Here is a 21406-nt window from a genome sequence, read left to right on the forward strand (position 1 = left end):
TAGAAATAGTGTGGTTATTTTGATTCATTTTCAGAATATTGTGGTTGTTTTGCTATAGTTTCAGAAATAGTGTAGGTTATATTGGTTCAGTTTCAAAAATAATATGGTTATTTTGCTATAATTCTAACAATGGTGTTTATTTTGTTCTATTACATAAATAGTGTGTATTATTTTGGTTTAGTTTTCAAAAGTGGTTACAATCAATAATACTAAAGCCAATATAAGAAGCGTATACACTACCTTATAGCTTCCACACCTTCCAACCATGCATATTTGAATACGGTTGGCATTGGTGGAACCTATTACATTTTTACACTATTTTTTCGGTAAAAAAAAAATAAAAAAAAATAAAACTGTGTCCCAATAGAAAAACAAGGTTTTTTCCTTCTATTTTTTTTTATTGTAAATCAAATCAATCATTTTATTAGACTACAATATTTTATTGAATCTACATTTTTAAAATAATAAAACTACTCTCTAGAACCCGCGTGTTCTCTACATCCATCATCCTTTTCTATCTTGGTCCTTCTCTTTCTCTCTCTAGCTTTCTCCATCTAAGTTTCAACTTTCTACCACTGATGGGCGGAATATTGCTGAAGCGCAGCAGCAAAACTTCTATAAATGACCACAATTCATGCTAGAAACATTAGAAGGGCTTGGATATTTAAAAAAAAAAAATTAAACGCAGCAGCATCAACGCAGTGCTGCAAACCAAGAGCAAACCTAGATTCCGGCAGGGTTGAAAGATCAGAGGGGCGGAATCTTCACTCTCACTGTCAATTTTCGACGAGCAAAGGGGCTGCCGCCCTTCCTTGTCCCTCTACTCACTTCTCTTCGACAATGGAGGAGCTGCTTCATATATTTGCTTGGGCACCTCAAGGCTCAAACTGTCTCAAGGTACGAAAATGGAAATTGGGTAGAGATTGAGAAAGAGGGAGGGAGAGAGAGAGAGAGAGAGAGAGAGAAAGAGAGAGAATATTAAACGGGTCAAGAGTAGAAGTCAAGGGTAAAATTGGAAACTAATTGCTTGGGCTGATTTAATGTTGAATTTGTACTAACTATTAAATAAACTTATAACTTAATTTCTGGTTAAAACTTAAAATTTTCAAATTTTTTTTATTAGTTTTCTTTTGAAATAATTCGAACGTTTCATATTGGTCCCCTCCAATCAAATGAAACTCCCAAACAAACGTTAATTTTTACAAGAGTTTCTGGAAGGCATGGTCAGTTATGAAAGCAGTTGATCACTAGTTTTTACTATTCACTTGCCAAAACCAAACAGAAAAACAAATCCTAATTTTGTTAATCTCAATATTCAGTTTCGTTAACCATTTATAATTCCTTTTATTATTTACTAAACCAGTGTTAATCTCATCGTTCTTCGTTGGTTCGATCTATTTGTGCAGGAGGAAGGCTGACCTAGCTCTTTCGAGGAGGGGAAAGAGTCTAAGGCTTCAAGGGTAAAAGGCTTCAACAGTAATCGGATTGACATGGCAGCAGTCGAGGAAGCACAGCAACCACTTTTGGATAATAATGCAGGAGGAGGAGGAGAAGGATCAAGTTCAACTGCCCCAAAGCCAAAACAACCAAAAACCCCGGCACAAAAGGCCATTAGAAAGACCTTCAAAGCCACGGCCCATTTGTCTAATCTTCTCCCCACGGGGACCGTCCTCGTGTTCCAAATGTTCTCCCCCGCTTTCACATGCCAAGGGAAGTGCCCGGCCATCCTCAACCAAACCGTGACTCTGCTCCTCCTAACGTTCTGCAGCCTTACCTGCTTCCTTTTGTGCTTGACCGATAGCTTGAGGGACGAACGAGGCAAGGTGCGATATGGGTTGGCAACATTTAAAGGGTTGTGGATCCTCGACGGGTCCAAAATCACACTTTCGCCGGAGGAGGCAGCTAAATATAGGCTAAAGTTCATAGATTTTTTCCATGCCTTCATGTCCATACTTGTATTTGCTGCGGTGGCAATGTTGGATAAAAATGTCGTCAATTGCCTCTACCCCAAGCTATCGGAGGAGGCCAGGCAGCTTTTTGTGGCGTTCCATGTCGGAACTGGTATCGTATGCAGCTTGCTGTTTGTTTTATTCCCCTCCAGACGCCATGGAATTGGCTTCCCTCTCTCTCGTAGCTAGCTTGAGAGGATAAAAGTCTAGGAAAATTTTATCATGTTAATTATTTTTCTTATCATATATGTCAAATATATGAAAATTCTTGGCAATATTTAATGCATATCAAAAGCAAGGTTTTCAGGTCGTCTTTCTCCTTTTTCCGATCAAAACTTCAATAAACATAACAACGGTTAAATTATGATAATGGTATTGGGAGTCATTTACTTCCTTTACAAGAAAACAAAAGCCAAAGGGTCATTAATGGTAGCATACAAAAACATTATTGTGTGCTCGAGTCCAATCTTTTGGAGAAATTTGGAATACCTTATCTTGTCAATCAAAACTTCTTAATATGATTATTTAAAATTAAAAAAAAAACCTCGTCAATCAAAACTTGTGTGTCTTCTCCGAGCTCAAGAATTTAAGCTCGGATGTTTCGCGTATTAGTCACAAGATTGAGTCCAAGGGTACTTGGAGAGATGGCGCCTCCAAAGAGGGTTAAGGATGTGATGAACGGAAACCCTACGAGGCTAAAGCGAAATTTGTGGTGTGAGAACAAATGGTGTGTGAGCATCACTGTAGATAGTAGATGGGGGTATTAGAGTAATACAGTTCTTCCTAATGTTTCTAGTATTGAGTCTTATCAAGAATCCCCAAAAGGTTTTTTTTCCAACATAATAAAAAAAAAAGAAAAAAAAAGGAAAATCAGAACATTAGTTCCGAAGCCATCATCGAATTGTAGGCTTGGTCCATGAATTAAAAAAGAAAAAATTTATTTAAACTCATATAATTTTTTTCTACACTCAACTTAAATTTTAAATATTAATTGTCTATTTTATCCTATTGCATAATTACTATTAAGTACAAAATAAAATTAATAATAAAACTCAAATTTATCAATAAATCCACATAATATAATTAAATCCTAGCATCACCCTTTGTTAATCCTATGTTCATTCCGGCTAAAACCCTAATAGTTTTTTATAGAGAAAAACAAGCTTTTCTATTGATGGATGGTGATTTTGAAGTTTTGATTCCTCTAACTAAGGTATGACTCGATTTATGGATATTTTGTTCGTTTGTTTCTTCTTTAGGTCAAATTTCATACTTTAATATTACATTGTATTTGTTTTACTATGCCAGTGTTTGTCTACATCCCAAAACACGATTGCAAGGACTTTTGATTAATACTGCAAAGACATAACTTGATTCTTGGTGCAGATAAAAATTGCCCAACCTCATCAACCTTAACCACGGGTGGCGTCTGTTCATGAGATCTCTTTTTCTTTCTTTGAGATTCTTTTCGAGATGAAAACACAATATAAAAGGAAACTATACTACTTTTGTGATAATTGGAAAGATGCAAAACTTCAAGCACCAAGATTTTTGTTCTTTCAATTTTTCGACTTTACAAGAATTTTTAGTTCTTTCAATTTTTTACTTCAAGCACCAAGCACATTGCAAGGACTTGCAAACTTGCAGACATTGCAAGGACCTTAATAATCTTTACACCTTAATTAACACTAGACCACCACCTAGATTGCTACTAACAATTTAAAATTACCACTTTTATGCATTACAAAATTAGAATGATTGCTACTGAGATTTGTGTGACCTTTGGATGATATTTCAAATTTCATTCGATCAAATTCAGTATAATTGCTTATAATTTGTGTCCATTTGTTGTGAGTCATAACTTAAAGGTTTCTGACTGTAACCATAATTTTGTCATTTAATTTTTTAGCAACAAGAATTTGATGATGCCTCTGATCAAAGCAACAAGGTTGGACAAGAATGTGTAGTGGATTATACTGATCAATTTACAACTTCAAGGGCTAGAGAATGTAGTCACTAATGATATTGTGGCTCTTGAAGATGATTAAAAATGTTTTGATAGATATGTTGAAATTTCCTTTTCTTTAGTTTATTTTCTATCATATTTTAAGTTTAGAACTCACGGTGGAAAAATTGTAATGTGAAAAAGTGATCTAGCTAAAATAATCTTCCTGTAATTCTTCGAATCAAGAAAAGTAAGTTACAACTACTTGCTGTTGGAAAAGTTGATAATTGGTTTCTTTTAATTTCAGGGTTTTTTTGGTTTTTTAAATCTTTGTGCTTTGTTGTATGAACCAAAAAAAAAAAGAATCATGATTGCGTTCTCCAGTATCTGACAATAAGTGGGAAAAGTGGGATAGCCAACTTTCCTCCAACAGTTATGTTAACAATGGAGTTGTTATATTTCGAGAGAACAAAAGTTTGTAGAGAGAAAAGTTGGTTTGTGAAAAGAAGGTAATGGTGTTATTATTGTGGTGGTGTTGATGGCAACCCAAATAACTGGTTTGGTTGAGAGAGAGGATGTGTCTTGGTTTGGTAGAGGGAGAAAGCAAAGGGCGGAGTTAAGTACAAGGCTCCCCTAGGCTATAGCACAGGGAGAGTTTGGTTCTTCAAGCTCAAAAATATTAATTTTTGGGTTAGTTTGTGATTTTTAATTGTCATATTCCACTTAACAGATGAATTTTTTTATTAGTAAGGTTGTTTTTAAGAATAATAAGAGCTAATAGGTGTTAAATAAACTCATCACTTTAACCAATATTATATTTAATAGTAATAAATTAAAACTTCTATAGCACAAATGGTTCCTTATTTTTATTCACTTGAAAGCTTTGAAGGCTAAAAACCTAGAAAACATAGCACAAAATTCTTGCTTCAAATTACTACATTCAAGTTTTTATTATTATATAACTTTATGTAGGCAACATAGGATTAAAAATTTGATTTCGTAGTAACAATTTTAACTTAGCCCACCTGCCGAATAATTTCTGGCTACACCATTGAAAGCAAACGTCCAAGTTTGGTAGCAGAAAGAAAAAAAGCAACCATGAACATGCTAGTCCTATATAAGGAAAACTAATGAAAATAATTTGAAAATTTTGAGTTTTAACGATAAGGACAAAATAAAGGGTAAAATGAATAGTAGTAGGTTTGACTTTTTAGTGTAAAAATATGGTTTTTCGTTAAAATGAATAATACCGTGGGCTTTTCGTTAAAACTCCCTATAATATATGCAATTATAGAGCTCATGGTGGGAAGAGGGGGGCAAATGACATCTCTTTGGGGAAAAAAATAATCAATTAGAGATGTTATTTTATAAAAGGAATGTAAATGTTATTAGCACTTCAAAAATCTTGTTTTACATTCCTCGTGTATTTTTCTTTCTAATTATAGAAAGTTTAGAGTGCCAAATGAGATTTTTAAAGTGTTAACTTCTTCTTCTTTTTTCGTTAAAATGAATAATACCGTGAGCTTTTCGTTAAAACTCCCTATAATATATGCAATTATAGAGCTCATGGTGGGAAGAGGGGGGCAAATGACGTCTCTTTGGAAAAAAAAATCAATTAGAGATGTTATTTTATAAAAGGAATGTAAATGTTATTAACACTTCAAAAATCTTGTTTTACACTTCTCGTGTATTTTTTTTTCTAATTATAGAAAGTTTAGAGTGTCAAATGAGATTTTTAAAGCGTTAACCTCTTATTTCCTATAAAAAATTTATTGACAAAATAGCTTCTTCTGTTCAAATAAAATTTCCCATTAAAAATTTATTGATGAAATAACAATTCTTCTTAAAATTTCCTATTAAAAATTTATTGACGAAATAACAATTTTGGCTATAGCAGTCTGATCTTAACGGTATCAAATGCCAATAGAGTCGTCAATGGCGTACTGCTATTCTTATCTAAGAGTTCGACCTCTTCAACAAGACTCCGCCGTGGGTGGTTTGGGAGAATTTCGGCAGATGGTGCCTTGACGGTCAAGATTTGTACTTCTTCTTCCAACTCAAGAATAGAAGCGAGGCACGCATCAAACGTGAAATTTCCGCCGGAGGTACGTGGAGCGAATCCAACTCAAAGCTGATTAACGATTTACAGAAAGAAAAACCTAAAGGGAAAAAGAGGAATTTGCGGTATGAGAAGGAAGGGACGGTGACTGGCTCTTGGAAGACTACAGTATTCTTCCTAGTGTAGTTGGTGGCGCTGATAAATCCGATCACGAAAATGGGAAGGTGGTTCTTTGGCGACTTAAAAAGAAAGGAAAATTAATGAAAAGGGTTTGAAAACTTTGAGTTTTAATGATAAGGACAAAATAAAGGGTAAAGTGAATAGTACCAGGATTGACTTTTTAGTGTAAAAATGTGGTTTTTCGTTAAAATGAACAGTACCGGGTGTTTTTCGTTAAAGTTCCCAAAAAAGAATTCTAGGAGTAGAAACAAGAAGAATTGTTCAAATTCAACCCAACAAGTGCACGAGAAGCCAGCAAAAAAGAGAGCAAGAAAAGAAGCCAACGAGAAGCCGGGGAAAAACGAAGCCAAGAAAACAAGTGAAGGAGAAGCCAGCGAAAACAAAGGCAAGAAACGAAGTGGGATCACAGAATACTACTAGTGTGATCACCCATACCATCGATGAAAGCAATTATAAGATGATTAGTGACGCTACTAATCATGATCAGCAGTGCATAAGCAACATTGACGGTAGTACGATGCCCACAAAATTATTCTGATCATGATTATGTGCCGATAAAGCTTGGTCAGCGAAGGTGGTGAGTCGCTTTTGAAGGATGAAGACTTTCTTTTTGAGAACGGTGAAGAAATGGTTTTTGACCTCGACGATTTGTTGGCGCCATTAGACTGCGGATCTGCATGGTCAAAAGAGGAGCTTCGGTTCGGCTTAGAATGTGCCTCACACAACTTGCAAATTGTGTGATTAGTTTGGAAGGTGCCTTTATGGAGCCTTTGGTAGGCTCTCAAGCTCTCTTATCAAAACTAAAGTGTGCTGAGTGTGTCACCGTTGACTTAGACCAACATATGCAAGTTATTTAAACAGTACTGTGTTGAATTCTTGCGCCACAAGTTACTTAAAACTTCTTGGTTCAAAGGATTGTTTACGGATGAGTAAAAAACAATAGTTTATAAAGATTACTTGAGCAGGAAGGAGAAACAAAGTAATTAGTGCAAACAAATAAATGGTAGCTTGGAATGAGAAACTCTTAAAAGCCATTGAAAACAAACTCAAATAACATGGTAAAGCATTAAGAAAGCAATATTTGGTACAACAGGAAACAAATATCAAAGTTTGGCAAAGTTTCAACCGTGTTGGGCAAAGTCTGTTGCGCACCTTTTTAGCAAGTTGCAAAGGATGAACTGGCTTACGAAGAAGTAATATTAAGTAAATACAACTTGAGCTGGATACTACAACAAATAACTATGAAGGGGATGGCTTGACTGCAAAAGAAATATAAGGAAAATGACACAGCTTTTAAGGGTCTTTGCTGGGAGTTCTTTTGTTGAGTTGAGTTTCCTATTCCACTGATTCTCCAGCTACTTTATAAAAGATTACCCTTTCTTTTCTGGCTTAATCCCTCTCTATCAAGTGGTTGATGTGGCTGTCTTCGGCAAGAGGTGAGTTCACACTTGATTCTTTCTTATTTACAAGTTTTTGCCATTGAAAAGCACATTTTCCTGCAAAACCTTCTCATCCTGACCATTGTAGGCTTGCCGCCCAATAGCGTCTGGGCCTAATTAAACTCAGCCCAAACAGCTTCATTTTAACTTTCATTTTGGTGCGCTAAATCTCTTTTGGATCTAACTGGGCGTCCATTCCTCTAAATACTGGTATGTTGGCTAACTGCACAATCGATTTTTTTGGTCTGGAGAAGCACGATCATGGTGAAGCACAATGAAAATTAACTATATCCATAACCACAAATTAACCATCGGAGATTACCATAAACATATCCACTACTTAATGAATTTTAAATCGGTTAACGGTTATATACATCTTCATCAATGCAAAAAAAATTATTTATTCAACTGGCACATTATAATTTAATAAATATTAATTCCGTCATTAAATATTTACATCAATCATCAAAAAACATAACAGTACCTTCTAGAGGTTTTATGCTGGCAAATTAAGGTAAATTGATCCCATAAAAAAGAAGCAAATATAATAGCTACTCGGGAGAAAGATGAAGCAAATTATCAAAAATACTTGTAAATATTATATTATTTATAATATAGTATAGTATTATATTATATTATATTATATTGTATAATATTGGGACAAATTCAAAAACCATTACGGATGGAGGACCTCTATAACCATGTTCGAAACTGCAATCAAATAATATCCATGGTTTTTTCCCCATCTCATAAAAATACCCAAGTTTTTATCACCTAATCCGCCTCATTCAGGCAGTTATCTACGATTATTGAGTTTAACAGGTTGAATTGTCATTCTACATGAACAGGAGGAAAAAAGAATAAAATGATGTTACCTAAACAAATGAAACTATTTGTCTTCATTCTTCTTGCATTATTCACTAGTATAATTTCTCCTCACTTTTACTTTATTGGAGTATATGATGATATTTTTGGAATCTCGATAATAAGTTTCCAACTTTTTCAATCAAACTTGTTAAATTGTTAATTAACTAACATGAAAAAGAGAATAAAAGTACATGTGAGTAGAGAATGGAGACGCTCCCACTACTAGGTATTGGCTAAACCCCACAGGCTATCGGTGTCAAACCTCACAGGCCACCGTGCGGCGCCTAATTTCCGTCTCCCCAAATATTACCAATTTCTTCAAATCTGTTTACATGTATGATATATAATAGAGAAAGTCTTAAGGGCAGGATATCAGCAAATTAACAATAGTACTATAAAATGACTGTATTTTGGGTTAGTTCAAACGTAATGTGGCATGGTTGGCCGGATTTGCTGGAGAGTCCGGTTGTCGATGGTGTGGAGCTTGTCATGCACTTGGTTGATGAGAAACAATCCATCGACCTTCTAATCTTTTTGGCCCAGAAATATTTCTCTCCGTGAATACCTTTTTTATTTCTCGCACTCTTTTAATTTTCGATCGTCGGATACGATGAATTAAAAATGATCAAATGACATAAATTAACAAAGAACGTGTGAGAAGTAAAAAGAAGTGCGTAGATAGCACACCTCATGGATCATTGTACTTCTAATGTTGTATAGTATAGATTCATTTAAGTTTTTGCACATTCTTTGACCGATAGTCATTTGACCCAATTTGTCTTACTAATCACGTTCTTATGTCCCGTTTCGCCTGCCCTTAAGTTTGTCAAAATTTTAGTTCAATATTGGGCATGATATGTGTACAAAACATTGCTTTCGTTATTGATACGTGATCATACCATGCGTGTAAAAATAAATAAATAAATTGTTTTTTACAATGTTTTAATAATATATTTTTTCAACCAAATAAATTAAAAAAACAACCCAAAAGCCGCCCTTCCCCCTGGATCAGGATCCTCTCCTGAGCAGATGGAGAGGATCCTTCTGACCAGGCCCATCGGGCCGTTCAATTTTTATCCAACGGTTATAATTATTATAACTTTTAGAGAAATCATCTATTTGTAGTCATTGAATAAAAATTGAACGGTCCAATAGGCCTAATTAGGAGGATCCTCTTTGCTCAGGAGAGGATCCTGATCCCTTCCCCCTAACACAATGAATCAAATAAATAGATAAATAAAGAGATTGTGTTTGTGTTTGGAGGCAAGTGTCAACGACTTTTGGGCTAATCTTATGTTGTTCAAAACAATATATTATTTTATATTTTTAGATTAAAAGTGGGCCATGTAGAAACCATCATCATTGGTACCGGATATTGCTAAAAATATCAATTTTTAAACGGTACGATTAGGAAGACAAAATTTAGATATAAAATTTACAAACTAAATGATGTGTCACCATTATGAATGAGTACGTTTATCAACGCTTCAGTAATAAATCAGTCATTAACTTCCATATTATTTAGTTTCCAAAATGTTGTCTACAAATTTAATCTCACTAACCTTACCCAGTTTTTAAATCAAATTGCAAACCAAATGATATGTCACCGATAAGAAACAAACTCATTAATCGGCACTTAATTAATAATTCAATCATCAATAACCACATCATTTGATTTGTAAATTTAGATTAAAAAATTTGATATTTCTAGCATTATCCGTACGCACCTATTCCATTTTGATATGCCACGCATGTAAAAATAAATAAATAAATTGTTCTTCTACAATATTTTAAATAATATATAATGTTTTTTTTTTCAAACAAAAAGAAAAACCCCAAAACCGCCTCCTCCATGCAGCCCCAAAACACAATGAACTAAATAAGTTGTATTTGTCACTTAATATTACGGTCTAGTGGGATTCCTCTTCACTTGTAAATGAGAGATCTTAGGTTTGATTTTCGCCAAAGGAGAATTTGAACCACATTATTGAAGCACATTATGAGGCTAAACTCAACTTCCTCTCCATTAGTGTAGATAATATTGTTGTTCAAAAAATAAAATTGTCCTTAAACATGCAAACGTTATACAAGTCTATTGTCTAAACTGGTGTATTATTATAGGCTCCGAATTCCGATTTGATAAAATTTTAAAAAACCCATGCAATATATAGTAGACAATATCTTATTAAATCTGAAACACAAAAGAAATGGAAAACTTCGTTGGCTAAGAACCTCCATTCTTGCACTCAAGTTTTCGTGTTCGAATTCCTCCATAAATATTCCATCATTTGTCAAACAAACACACACAAAAGAAATGGCCCTTCGAAGAGTCATATTCACTAGGTAATGCTTGTATTCCTGAAGAAACCGTTCCCAATCCATACGCTCCCATTGTTTAATAAATTCAATCTATGTGCAAATGCATTGTAAGAGAAAGAAAGAGTCAAAGCTAGAGGTCAAAATTATGAATTGCTATCACCATCGAAGTGCCCGGACGATGCCCCAGAGAGAGGGAAATGTGTCGAGGCGGCCGATTAAAAAACTCTAACGGCATTTTGGCTTTTTCCTCCCGCGCCCAGTGGAGAAATAGTCTTGCAAACCAAGAAAAAATGTTCCTATTGTTTTGGTCAAATAACGCAAGATGTTCCTTCCACGAGATGGCTATTGATATATAAAATATTAAAGGTTTGAGTAGAATTAAACCATTTTAGGTCAAAATGTCACTGATTAAAATAAAGTTTGATTAAAATAAAAATAATAGTGGTTAGAGGCAGATCAACGACACTATTTTTTTTACAAAAAAATTTTACGCATGTTTCTGTAATACTTATTTTGTAATGTATTTCAATGATTCAAATTGTTTATTTTTTAAGCCTCTAGTTTTGTATGTAAAATTCTAACATGTAGTGGGCCGAAGCCACCCTAAGCGCACTATGTTTACATGTGAAGTGGTCTTATTGTTGACTTTGACTTAGAAATGTGGTGCCTACACTACTAAATGATCATAAGCCATTTATTATTTTTAATTATCATCTCCCTAATTCAAGCAATTGATTGAAATCCCTGTTCTCTATCTATTTTTCCCCTGCCGACGCACCAAGCCTGCAAACGGAATTTGCCGTCGATTCGTCCCCAACTCTCACTTCCTCACCTTAATCCTTGATTTCTCTTACAAGTTCCTGGTTAAGTATTCAATTTTTTTGGCTTTCAGAAACTCATTATTATCTGAAACTATAGTCCATCGTTTACCTGCAAACCCGCCCAACTCACCCGAAAATAGATTGGGTTGGGCGAGTCGGAATAAGTATATTTGGTAGGTGTCAGTTTGGCCAAATGATGGTCCAACCATCATGGGTCGGCCTACGGGTTGAGTGTCAACCCTGCCCAATCCGACTAATGTCCGCCCCTACTTTGTTGGATTAGGTCTATTCATTGATTATCCATATCAATTTTTTAAATTATCTTTTTATTACGGGTTGAGTGTCAACCCTGCCCAATCCGACTAATGTCCACCCCTACTTTGTTGGATTAGGTCCATTCATTGATTATCCATATCAATTTTTAAATTATCTTTTTATTATTGTGATAAATGTTGTCCCTTATTTATATGTTTTGTTTTACTCAATTTAGGGTTAAATATAAGAACTAAATATTGTTTCTCATTTTTCCAGCTCCTAATTCGCATTTCAGATTTTCCTTCTACCTCCATCACAGGTTAACAATGTTAACTAATCTATGTTGTAAGTACTATAAATATATCAACATATATACTAGTATGAATTTATAAATATGTGGAAGATGAAAATTTTTTGAACTATGCTTATGGATGATAGGTAGATTAAATTTTACTTATTTTCGTAGATACCTGTATCACAGGTTAAATGTAATTTATCAATCTATGGTATATCTGTCACATATATGATGACACATTAATTAACCCCAAAATAAATAAATTAAATTAAATTGAAAAAAAAAAATAGGAAATTGGACTAAATCCAACCACACCTCAATTTTTTGGACTTGATTCCAAGTAACCCATATAGAAATTGTAAAACGGAATAACTAGAACATATTAAAAACATGATGAATAGACATATAATGAGTGTTCGTCCAAATATCTAACTAATCTCTTACATTTTATTAAAAAAATAATATGCAAAATGAAAAGTTATCTATTTTTAGTCTAAGTGAGAATCGCAACCTAAGCAAGCTCCTAGGAAGATGCCTAGGAAGGTTTAGGCACCATTTCTTATTTTCCGAACAGCTAGGGATTAATTGTGGCGGTGACGAGTAAAACAATGTAATTAAAAATCAAACACGCTATCAAAAAGAGATCGGGACTTAAAACCTCCCACTTTTAAATTCATGACCTTAGTGCTACATGTGACCTTCAATTATTACCATCTAATAATTGTACTAAAAAAATTAAGCACAACACCTGCTCCCACCTAAACTTATCATTATATGGCTATAAATTTGTCTACAATGATACCATGTTCATCCCATTGCTAGATCTATCAGTGAAGCAATTCCTGAAGACTAAATTAATAATTGGGAGAGTTCAAGAGAGAAATATGGGGTCAGAAACTCAGCCTCCTGTGGTTCCCGTTGTGGACTTATCCAGTGAAAACATGAAGCCTGGAACAGATGCATGGCTCTTGGCATGCAAAAAAGTCCAGCATGCCTTGGAAGAGTTCGGCTGCTTTGAAGCTGTTTACAAAAAAGATACTTTGGAAACTCAAAACTCCATTTTTTCTGCGATAAAAGATTTTTGTGATCTTCCATTAGAAACTAAAATGCAGAAGACCAGTGATAAGCCTCTCCACAGCTATTTTGGCCGAAATCCGCTCTTTCCTCACGATTTTTCCACTGGCATTGAGAATCCAGAAACTGTAGAAGGAGTTCAAAAGTTCACTAGTATCATGTGGCCTGCAGGAAATGAACGTTTTCGGTATTTTGTTTCTCACTCCTAAATTTCCTTTTTCTTTTACTGGTAACTAAATTTCAACATTGGTATACATAGTGCCTAACATTGCGCAACTCTTTGTTCTTTGAACCAGTGAAAGTGTTCATTCCTTCTCAAGGATGTTGATAGAATTGGATCAAATGGTGACAAGAATGGTATTTGATATTTATGGGGTGCAGAGGCTCTATGACTCTCACAAGGCATCAACCACTTACCAGCTTAGATGCATTGAATATCAAATACAGGCCATACAGCAGACGGATAAGAGTGACGTGAGACTCTTTCCTCACACAGACAAGGGTTTCACAACCATACTGCATCAAAATGAGGTCAATGGTTTGCAGATCAAAACAAGGGCTGGCCAACGGATTGATTATGCACCTTCTTCACCTTCATCTTTTATAGTATTTGCAGCCGATGTACTCATGGTACGTGGATCACTTTCGCATATCATATAATTCTATCTTATATTTTTATAAACTATAGTAATTTACAGAATTCAGGTGCCAGGCGCAAACGCACATGAACTTTTTTTTCTACTTTCATTTGGTAGGCATGGAGTAACGACAGGGTATACGCAAGTGAGCATCAAGTCATCATGAAAGAGGAGAAAACAAGATATTCGGTGGCATTATTCTCATATAAAAATGGGATTGTGCAAGTACCTGAAGAGCTAGTTGATGACAAACACCCCTTACGATATAAGCCATTTGATCAATTTGATTACCTTCGTTTCTTTCAAACTGAGGAGGCACAGAAAATTAAGCATCCTATCAAAGCCTACTGTGGTATTTGAGATCTCTTTTGATCCTCACGAGAAATTTTTTAATGTGTACAAAATACGGAATGGTATATTACATTTCATTGTATAAGCGGAATGAAGTTTTATTTCTCAAATGTTCTACCATTTATGTAATGACATTGATGTACCCTCTGTGTTTCCACGCACTGAAAAATCTCTCAATCCTTATGCATCAATGTTTTTAGATCCTTGTCTTGGTAGAGGTACCAGAGGCTTCTTCTGCAGCTTCACTATTGAATGTAATGTGTGATTTCTTTTCTTCTTCGTTGTTGAATAAATAAAGTTGTGTTGTTTTTTCCGATGTGTTCTCTCAATTTTTTTTTCTCACGTCTCATCCACTTTACGGCATCTAACCCTCCCATCTCCAACTCCTGTCAGTCATCCAAGGTACCTTCAACACCCAACAGTAAGAAAAGTATTGAGCGAAACATAACTTCATATATATATATATATATATATATATATAGAGAGGAATCCTTTTAACAAGAGGGATCTTCATTTTTCTAAAAAAATGGAGACACCAACTTGATATTTGGATTTGATTTTAATGAAATTGTGTGGTTGAGATTATGTGGTTTGTGATTTAATCTCAACCACACAATTTCATTAAAATCAATTCAACGATCAGGAGGATGTTCCTATATTTTTAGAAAAACAGGGATCCCTCTTGTTCGACATGGTGCACGTGCATATCAATAATTATTGCAATCTCTATGCTCTTGTTTTTGCAGATCACTGTTTGGGCCATAAATAAAGATAAGGTCTGCTATGGAGCCCATCCATTTGTATTTACACAAAATTTGCACGACCTCGGTACACCAACTTCGATGTCCAAATTAGGGCTCAAACAATCACACAAAAATTCATCTGAAGTGCATATGTCGTACAAACGATTAGAGCCGGAGAATATCTCGCTCCCTTAAATGCATATGCACACGTCATTCGCCACAATGAGGTTACTACTACGATCCTGCAAACCACCAGAAGACGCAGTTGTAGGCCACCTAACAAGAATTACAATCATTATCAACGACAGATGATTGATCCACCCCTGCTCCAACTTAGCAATATGATCGAGGTTGCTTCTTCTCCCCTGCCTATAAATAGAGCCAAAGACCTTCAAGGTCAAGACCTTTATCAAATTCAATCTCTAAGATCAACCCCACTACTTTTTAACACATACTCAATTGGTCTTCAGCAAAATTCTCTTAGCTCTTCAGCTACAATCTAAAATTCTTCCTTTGAAGCAAACACTACCTATGATTCATGAGATCTAAACCTTTACAGCTTTGGCACTCCAAGGTATGATTCAGTTGATCTGCAATTCCAACCACCCTGATTTCCTCTATGAGGCGCATGTTTTGTACTAAGTCCAATTTGACACCAGTGATCTCGGTAGACTTTTCTAGCATTATCTCGCCCTTCATGGTTTGAATTCTGCTAGAGTTTTACAACTTTCTTTACATTTCCAGTCAATTTACATTTCAAGTTGTGTAGCTCGGCTCGGCCTAAATTTTACTTTTGTAATCTTGATTTCACAATGAAATGGTTACATTTTGTTTCTCGTTTTAGTTCATATTTTGATTTCATTTACTTTTTGCAAGCATACACGAAGTTACACTGAATTTTAAGTCCTCATTCACTTGAGACACATAAAAGAATTTAACTTAACCAACATCCCACTCGGTGCATAATCATTTGGTTAAGAAGTTAGATTTACCCGCAACTTTCACACACACACACACTCGAATACAAACACTGTTTGTTGGCAGCCTCCAACAGTGGCATAGTTATTCTCTCTTTCTCTTGAGTCATCCCTTGACGCCGAGACTGAAAGCAACACTCAGAGAAAATAAGTGTTGAACACAGTCTAAACCCCGTCCAAGTTTTAACACCAACAATAACAGCATTAGGTAAAAAATTAGAACAGACAATGAATGTGTTCAAGCCAACCCAGCTTAAAGATTTCCTGGCTTGCCTTTTCATCGGCCTCTCGTGCAAATATTATTTGTACCTTCACCTAGGCAAATGCAAAACATACCAGATTAGGCAATGATATTTGCAACTCAAGGAGGGATAGGAGAGTTCAATACGGAATTTATTGCATTCTTGCGAACAAGCAAGGGATTCCATATTCACATCCACATTATACAACGTCGCCGTTCCAGCCTTGGGAAGTAGTCTAACGGTATTATCCTCGTTAGATCAGGAAGATTAGGAAAATCCCCATGATCTTGTTCGGAAGACCACTCTTGCCACTCCCGCATGTGGTCGAACCTCTGAAGTTCCAAACATCTAAATGCAGGTTTAACTCCCCCATAAAACTCACACTCCACTGACTTCACTCCATTCAACCCTTTAATTCCCCAAGAAAAACAATATTCACAATGCTCATGCTTAAGAAGTAATTAAGAATTCATAAGTTTAGTAACCAGAGCTCACAAATTGGCATATAAACTTGATCAGAATCTGAAGACTGTCATCTGAAAGAATTTAAACTAGGTTTATAGAGACTGATTTCATAAACTCATCTCAATTGAATTCAATCCTTACTGCTCTTCAACAGCAGCATGCTCTTTATACAAGATTTACATACACGCATGCAATAATAAAGCTCACGCATGCAATAAACAACTACCCGAAAGTGTTTGTCTAGCTGTGTGAGTTTATACAATATTCTTCTGTCCATCTTCATCAGCATCTTCGACAAGGTCTCATGGCTTCCATTTAGAGTAATCATTTCAAGTCAGCAGCACATGGCTTAGCAGCACATGACTCAGGTCAAGTCAGCAGCACATGGCTTAGCAGTACATGACTCAGGTAGATCGAACTGCATGGATTGCTGACATGGAGTGGTGTGCTGACCTGGAGGAAATGTAGGTTTATCACGCCCCCGCAAGCGAAGCGGGCGTGGACGCACGGGAAGCTTGGAGAGTAGATAACGGAAACGAGGAGAGGATAGACCTTTGGTGAGAAAGTCTGCAATTTGATCAGCAGTGGCAACATAGCCAACTTGTAGTTCTTTGCGGACGACCTTTTCGCGAACGTAGTGGTAGTCAACTTCAACGTGTCGCATTCGCGCCTGATATACAGGATTAGAGGCAACAGCAAGGGCACTGATATTGTCGCACCACAACCGTGGTGGAGAAAGAGAAAGGTGCAGGTCACGAAAGATATGGCGGAACCAAGATAAAGTGGCTGCCGTATAAGCCAGCTGTCTGTACTCGGCCTCAGTGCTGGATCGAGACACTCCACGCTGTTTCTTGGAGCTCCAAGAGACGAGATTATGACCCAGAAAAATGCAATAACCCCCAGTTGAGCGCCGATCGTCAGGATCCCCGGCATAATCGGCATCAGCAAAGGCAGTGAGGGTGAGAGAGCTAGGTTTATAAACAATGCCGTGATCAGGAGTGGCTTTCAAGTATCGAAGTATGCGTTTTACAGCAGTCCAGTGAGTAGTGGTGGGAGAATGCATATATTGACAGACCTGATTGACGGCGAAAGCAATATCCGGTCTCGTGAAGAGAAGGTATTGGAGAGCGCCAACGATACTCCGAAAAAGTGTGCCATCAGATAAAGGTTCACCTTCATAGAGACTTAACTTGCGTCCAGTGGTAGCGGGAGTGGTGAGAGGTTTTGCATCACACATATTTGTCTTTTTGAGAAGGTCCAGGATGTACTTGGATTGAGTAAGATACATGGCAGTGGGTGTCCGCTGAATTTCCATGCCCAGAAAATAATGCAAAGGACCTAAGTCCTTCATGGAGAACTTTTGACCAAGTTGTTGAATAAGCTGAGAGATATGAGAAGGGTTATTACCCGTAACAAGGATGTCATCAACGTAGATCAATAAGTAAATGACAGTGGACCCATTAAAATATGTGAACAACGACGAATCTGCGAGGGATGCCTGAAACCCTAGATCTTCAAGATGGTGGGAGAAACATTGAAACCAGGCACGGGGTGCCTGTTTGAGACCATATAGTGATTTGTGCAAGCGACAGACATGATTTGGAAACTGAGAGTCCACAAATCCTACAGGCTGCCGCATATAAACAACCTCTGCTAAAGAACCATGTAAGAAAGCATTCTGAACATCAAGTTGTGTGATAGGCCAGTTGAAGTGAAGAGCAACTGAGAGGACGAGACGAATGGTTGCATGAGTAACTACCGGACTGAACGTCTCGTCATAATCAATACCATCTTGTTGGTGATAGCCATTGGCGACTAATCGAGCCTTATACCGCTGTATTGAACCATCAGAATGTCGTTTGATCCGATATACCCATTTGTTGGGAAGCACATTCATGGAGGGAACAAAGGGAACCAATGACCATGTTCCAGTGCGTAAGAGGGCAGTAAACTCTTCTGCCATGGCCTGGCGCCATTCTGGAGATTTGTTAGCCTGGGTAAAACAAGTAGGCTCAAGCACAAGATTAGTGACAGTAGAAGTAAATGCATATTTGGGATTAGGTTTGTGAATCCCATCCTTGGCACGTGTGGTCATAGAATGAGTAGGTGGAAGGATCCTCTGAGAAGAAGAGGATGTAGAAGGAATGTGACTTGCATTCGTGGGTGCTAGAGGAGTGGATATAGGGGGAGTAGGGATAGGTAATATTAAGGGAGGGGTAGGCGTGGGAGTGACGGTTGAGGGTAGAGGTGGTGGAGTAGGGTTAGGAGGGATGGGAGGTGACTGTGGGCGGTATGGGAGGGATGGACCTATGTCTAATGTCATAGTGTCGGTGGAAATGGTTGGTGATGGAGACACGGGAGTAATGGATTCTTTATATGGGAAACAAGTTTCATCAAATACAACATGACGAGACACAAAAAAATTTCCTGTAGACATGTCAAGACATTTATAACCTTGGTGATTTAAAGAGTAGCCAAGAAAAACACAACGTTTGGAACGAAACTGAAGTTTATTACTATTATAGGGTCGAAAATAAGGAAAACATGCACACCCAAAAACCTTTAGGAAATCATATTGAGGAGATTTGTGAAAGAGTTTTTGAAAGGGAGAGTCATTATGTAAAACCTTAGTGGGTAAACGATTTATCAAATAATTGGCGGTATGAAATGCATCATCCCAAAAGGATGTGGGAAATGAGGAATGAGCAAGAAGAGTGAGGCCAGTTTCAACAAGATGACGATGTTTACGCTCTGAAATTCCATTTTGTTCAGGATGATGTGGGCAAGATAAGCGATGATGAATACCATGATGAGTCAAGAAAGCTTTGAAATTGTTACTAAGATACTCACCTCCCCCGTCAGTTTGAAAAGATTTAATGGTGGTATTAAACATATTTTCAACTAATTTCTTGAAAGCAACAAATGTAGAAAAGACATCAGATTTGAATTTTAATGGATACAACCAAGAATATCGAGAGAAATCATCGATAAAAACTACATAGTATTTAAAACCATTAATTGAAACAGTAGGAGAAGTCCATACATCTGAATGGACCAATTGCAAAGGAAATGACGATTTTGAATTAGATAAACGAAAAGGTAACTTGTGACTTTTGCCCAGAGGGCAGGACTGACAAAATGCTCTTGTTACAACGCCATTGATAGGCAACTTATTGCTAGAAATTAAACTTTGCAAAACATGAAAAGATGGATGACCTAATCTAGAGTGCCAAATGGAATTGGACACCCTAGCACCTATGAATGCAGAGACTCCTTTAGTGCATGATGAAACTGTTGAGAAGGGGTAGAATCCATTGTTACTCCGGCCGTGGAAAAGCATCTTCCCCGTGTGAAGGTCCTGAACACGATAGGCGTGTGGGAATAAAGTTAGAGAACAATTATTATCAGTGGTGAAGCGATGAATGGAAATGATATTAGTGGATGCATTAGGGCAAAGTAATGTGTTTGGAAGCTGAAAAAGGGCTTGGGGTGTACGAATGCAAGTGTTACCAACATGAGAGATGTTCAAACCTGTTCCTCCAATGACGCCATTCACTTGATCAGTACCATGATATGGTCGAGCATTCGTCACCTGAGCAGGATCATTAGTTATGTGGGCATTGGCTCCAGAATCGAAAAGCCAATTCTGGATGGTGGGAGCACTGCCAGCATAAGCCTGAAGCTTTGGTGCTGGAACGCGCCCTTCATAGGACATGTTAAGACGGTTGTAGCAGTCAATTGCGGAATGGCCATAGCGAGTACAAATTTGGCATTGAATCCTGCCATTAGGAAATGAGGTCTGAGAGGGAGCAGGACCAAGGAGGCCATCATGTTGGCGAGATGGAGAGCCATGGGATGATCCGTGACGGGAAAATGAGCTACGATTGCCATTGCCACGACCTCGAAGCCCGGAGGAGGAGCCACGGCCTCTAAAGGGAGGAGATGGACGACCACCATTACGGGTGGCTACAAATGCAGTAGGGCCGGTATCTGCAGTGAAAGCAGAATGCATTTTCTGGCGGCGTTCAGCCCCAAGAAGGAGTGCTTCCAAAGCACTGTACGTAATCGCCTCGTGACGGGCTTGGGCGGAGGCAACCGTGCTTTCATAAGCAGGACCAACATTATTAAGAATGATGGCAACAATGTCCGAATCTGAAACGGGAGCACCAGAGAGAGAGAGAGTATCTGCAAGACAATTAATCTTATCCAAGAATTCAGAAATGGAAGAGTCACCTCGATGAGTATTCATCAGCTCACTACGAAGCTGAAGGAGACGACCGGTGGACTGCGAAACATAGCGTTCACGTAAGGTCGTCCAGGCAGAATGGGAGCTAGTTTTCCCAATTAAGGCAGCAAGAATAGTGGGGTGAACAGAGGAGTTAATCCACGACAGGACTGTGGCATCTTGTTGAACCCAGATTTCAAACGCAGGATTGACTGCGTCAGTGAGGTTACCATCCGCATCTTTCAAGAATGCAGAGGGACATGGACTGGTTCCTTCGATAAAGGAAACAAGGTTTCGGCTACGAAGAAGTGGAAGCATTTGAGCTTGCCAAAGGGGGTAGTTGGTACGATCAAGTTTGATGGTGAGAAAATGGGAGGCATTTGGGAGGGTAAGAGAAGTAAATTGAGAAGCCATGGAAAAAAAAGATTGTGTCGTAAGACTTTCAGCTCTTTGATACCATGAAAGAATTTAAACTAGGTTTATAGAGACTGATTTCATAAACTCATCTCAATTGAATTCAATCCTTACTGCTCTTCAACAGCAGCATGTTCTTTATACAAGA

General features: G+C 37.2%; 2 protein-coding genes across 2 annotated transcripts; both read left to right on the forward strand.

Moving 5' to 3' along the window:
- Positions 1 to 483: 483 nt before the first annotated feature.
- LOC126617433 (protein DMP7-like) lies at positions 484 to 2262 on the forward strand. Its single transcript, XM_050285500.1, has 2 exons — positions 484 to 897; positions 1407 to 2262. Exon 2 carries the CDS (start codon positions 1491 to 1493, stop codon positions 2136 to 2138), a length of 648 nt encoding a protein of 215 aa, XP_050141457.1. The 5' UTR covers positions 484 to 897; positions 1407 to 1490; the 3' UTR covers positions 2139 to 2262.
- A 10655-nt stretch (positions 2263 to 12917) lies between these two features.
- On the forward strand, positions 12918 to 14503 carry LOC126617430 (2-oxoglutarate-dependent dioxygenase AOP2-like). Its single transcript, XM_050285498.1, has 3 exons — positions 12918 to 13390; positions 13500 to 13833; positions 13959 to 14503. Exons 1-3 carry the CDS (start codon positions 12933 to 12935, stop codon positions 14199 to 14201), a joined length of 1035 nt encoding a protein of 344 aa, XP_050141455.1. The 5' UTR covers positions 12918 to 12932; the 3' UTR covers positions 14202 to 14503.
- The last annotated feature ends 6903 nt before the right edge of the window (positions 14504 to 21406 follow it).

The sequence above is a fragment of the Malus sylvestris genome, chromosome 3 (genome assembly GCF_916048215.2).
Source record: "Malus sylvestris chromosome 3, drMalSylv7.2, whole genome shotgun sequence".
Taxonomy (NCBI): domain Eukaryota; kingdom Viridiplantae; phylum Streptophyta; class Magnoliopsida; order Rosales; family Rosaceae; genus Malus; species Malus sylvestris.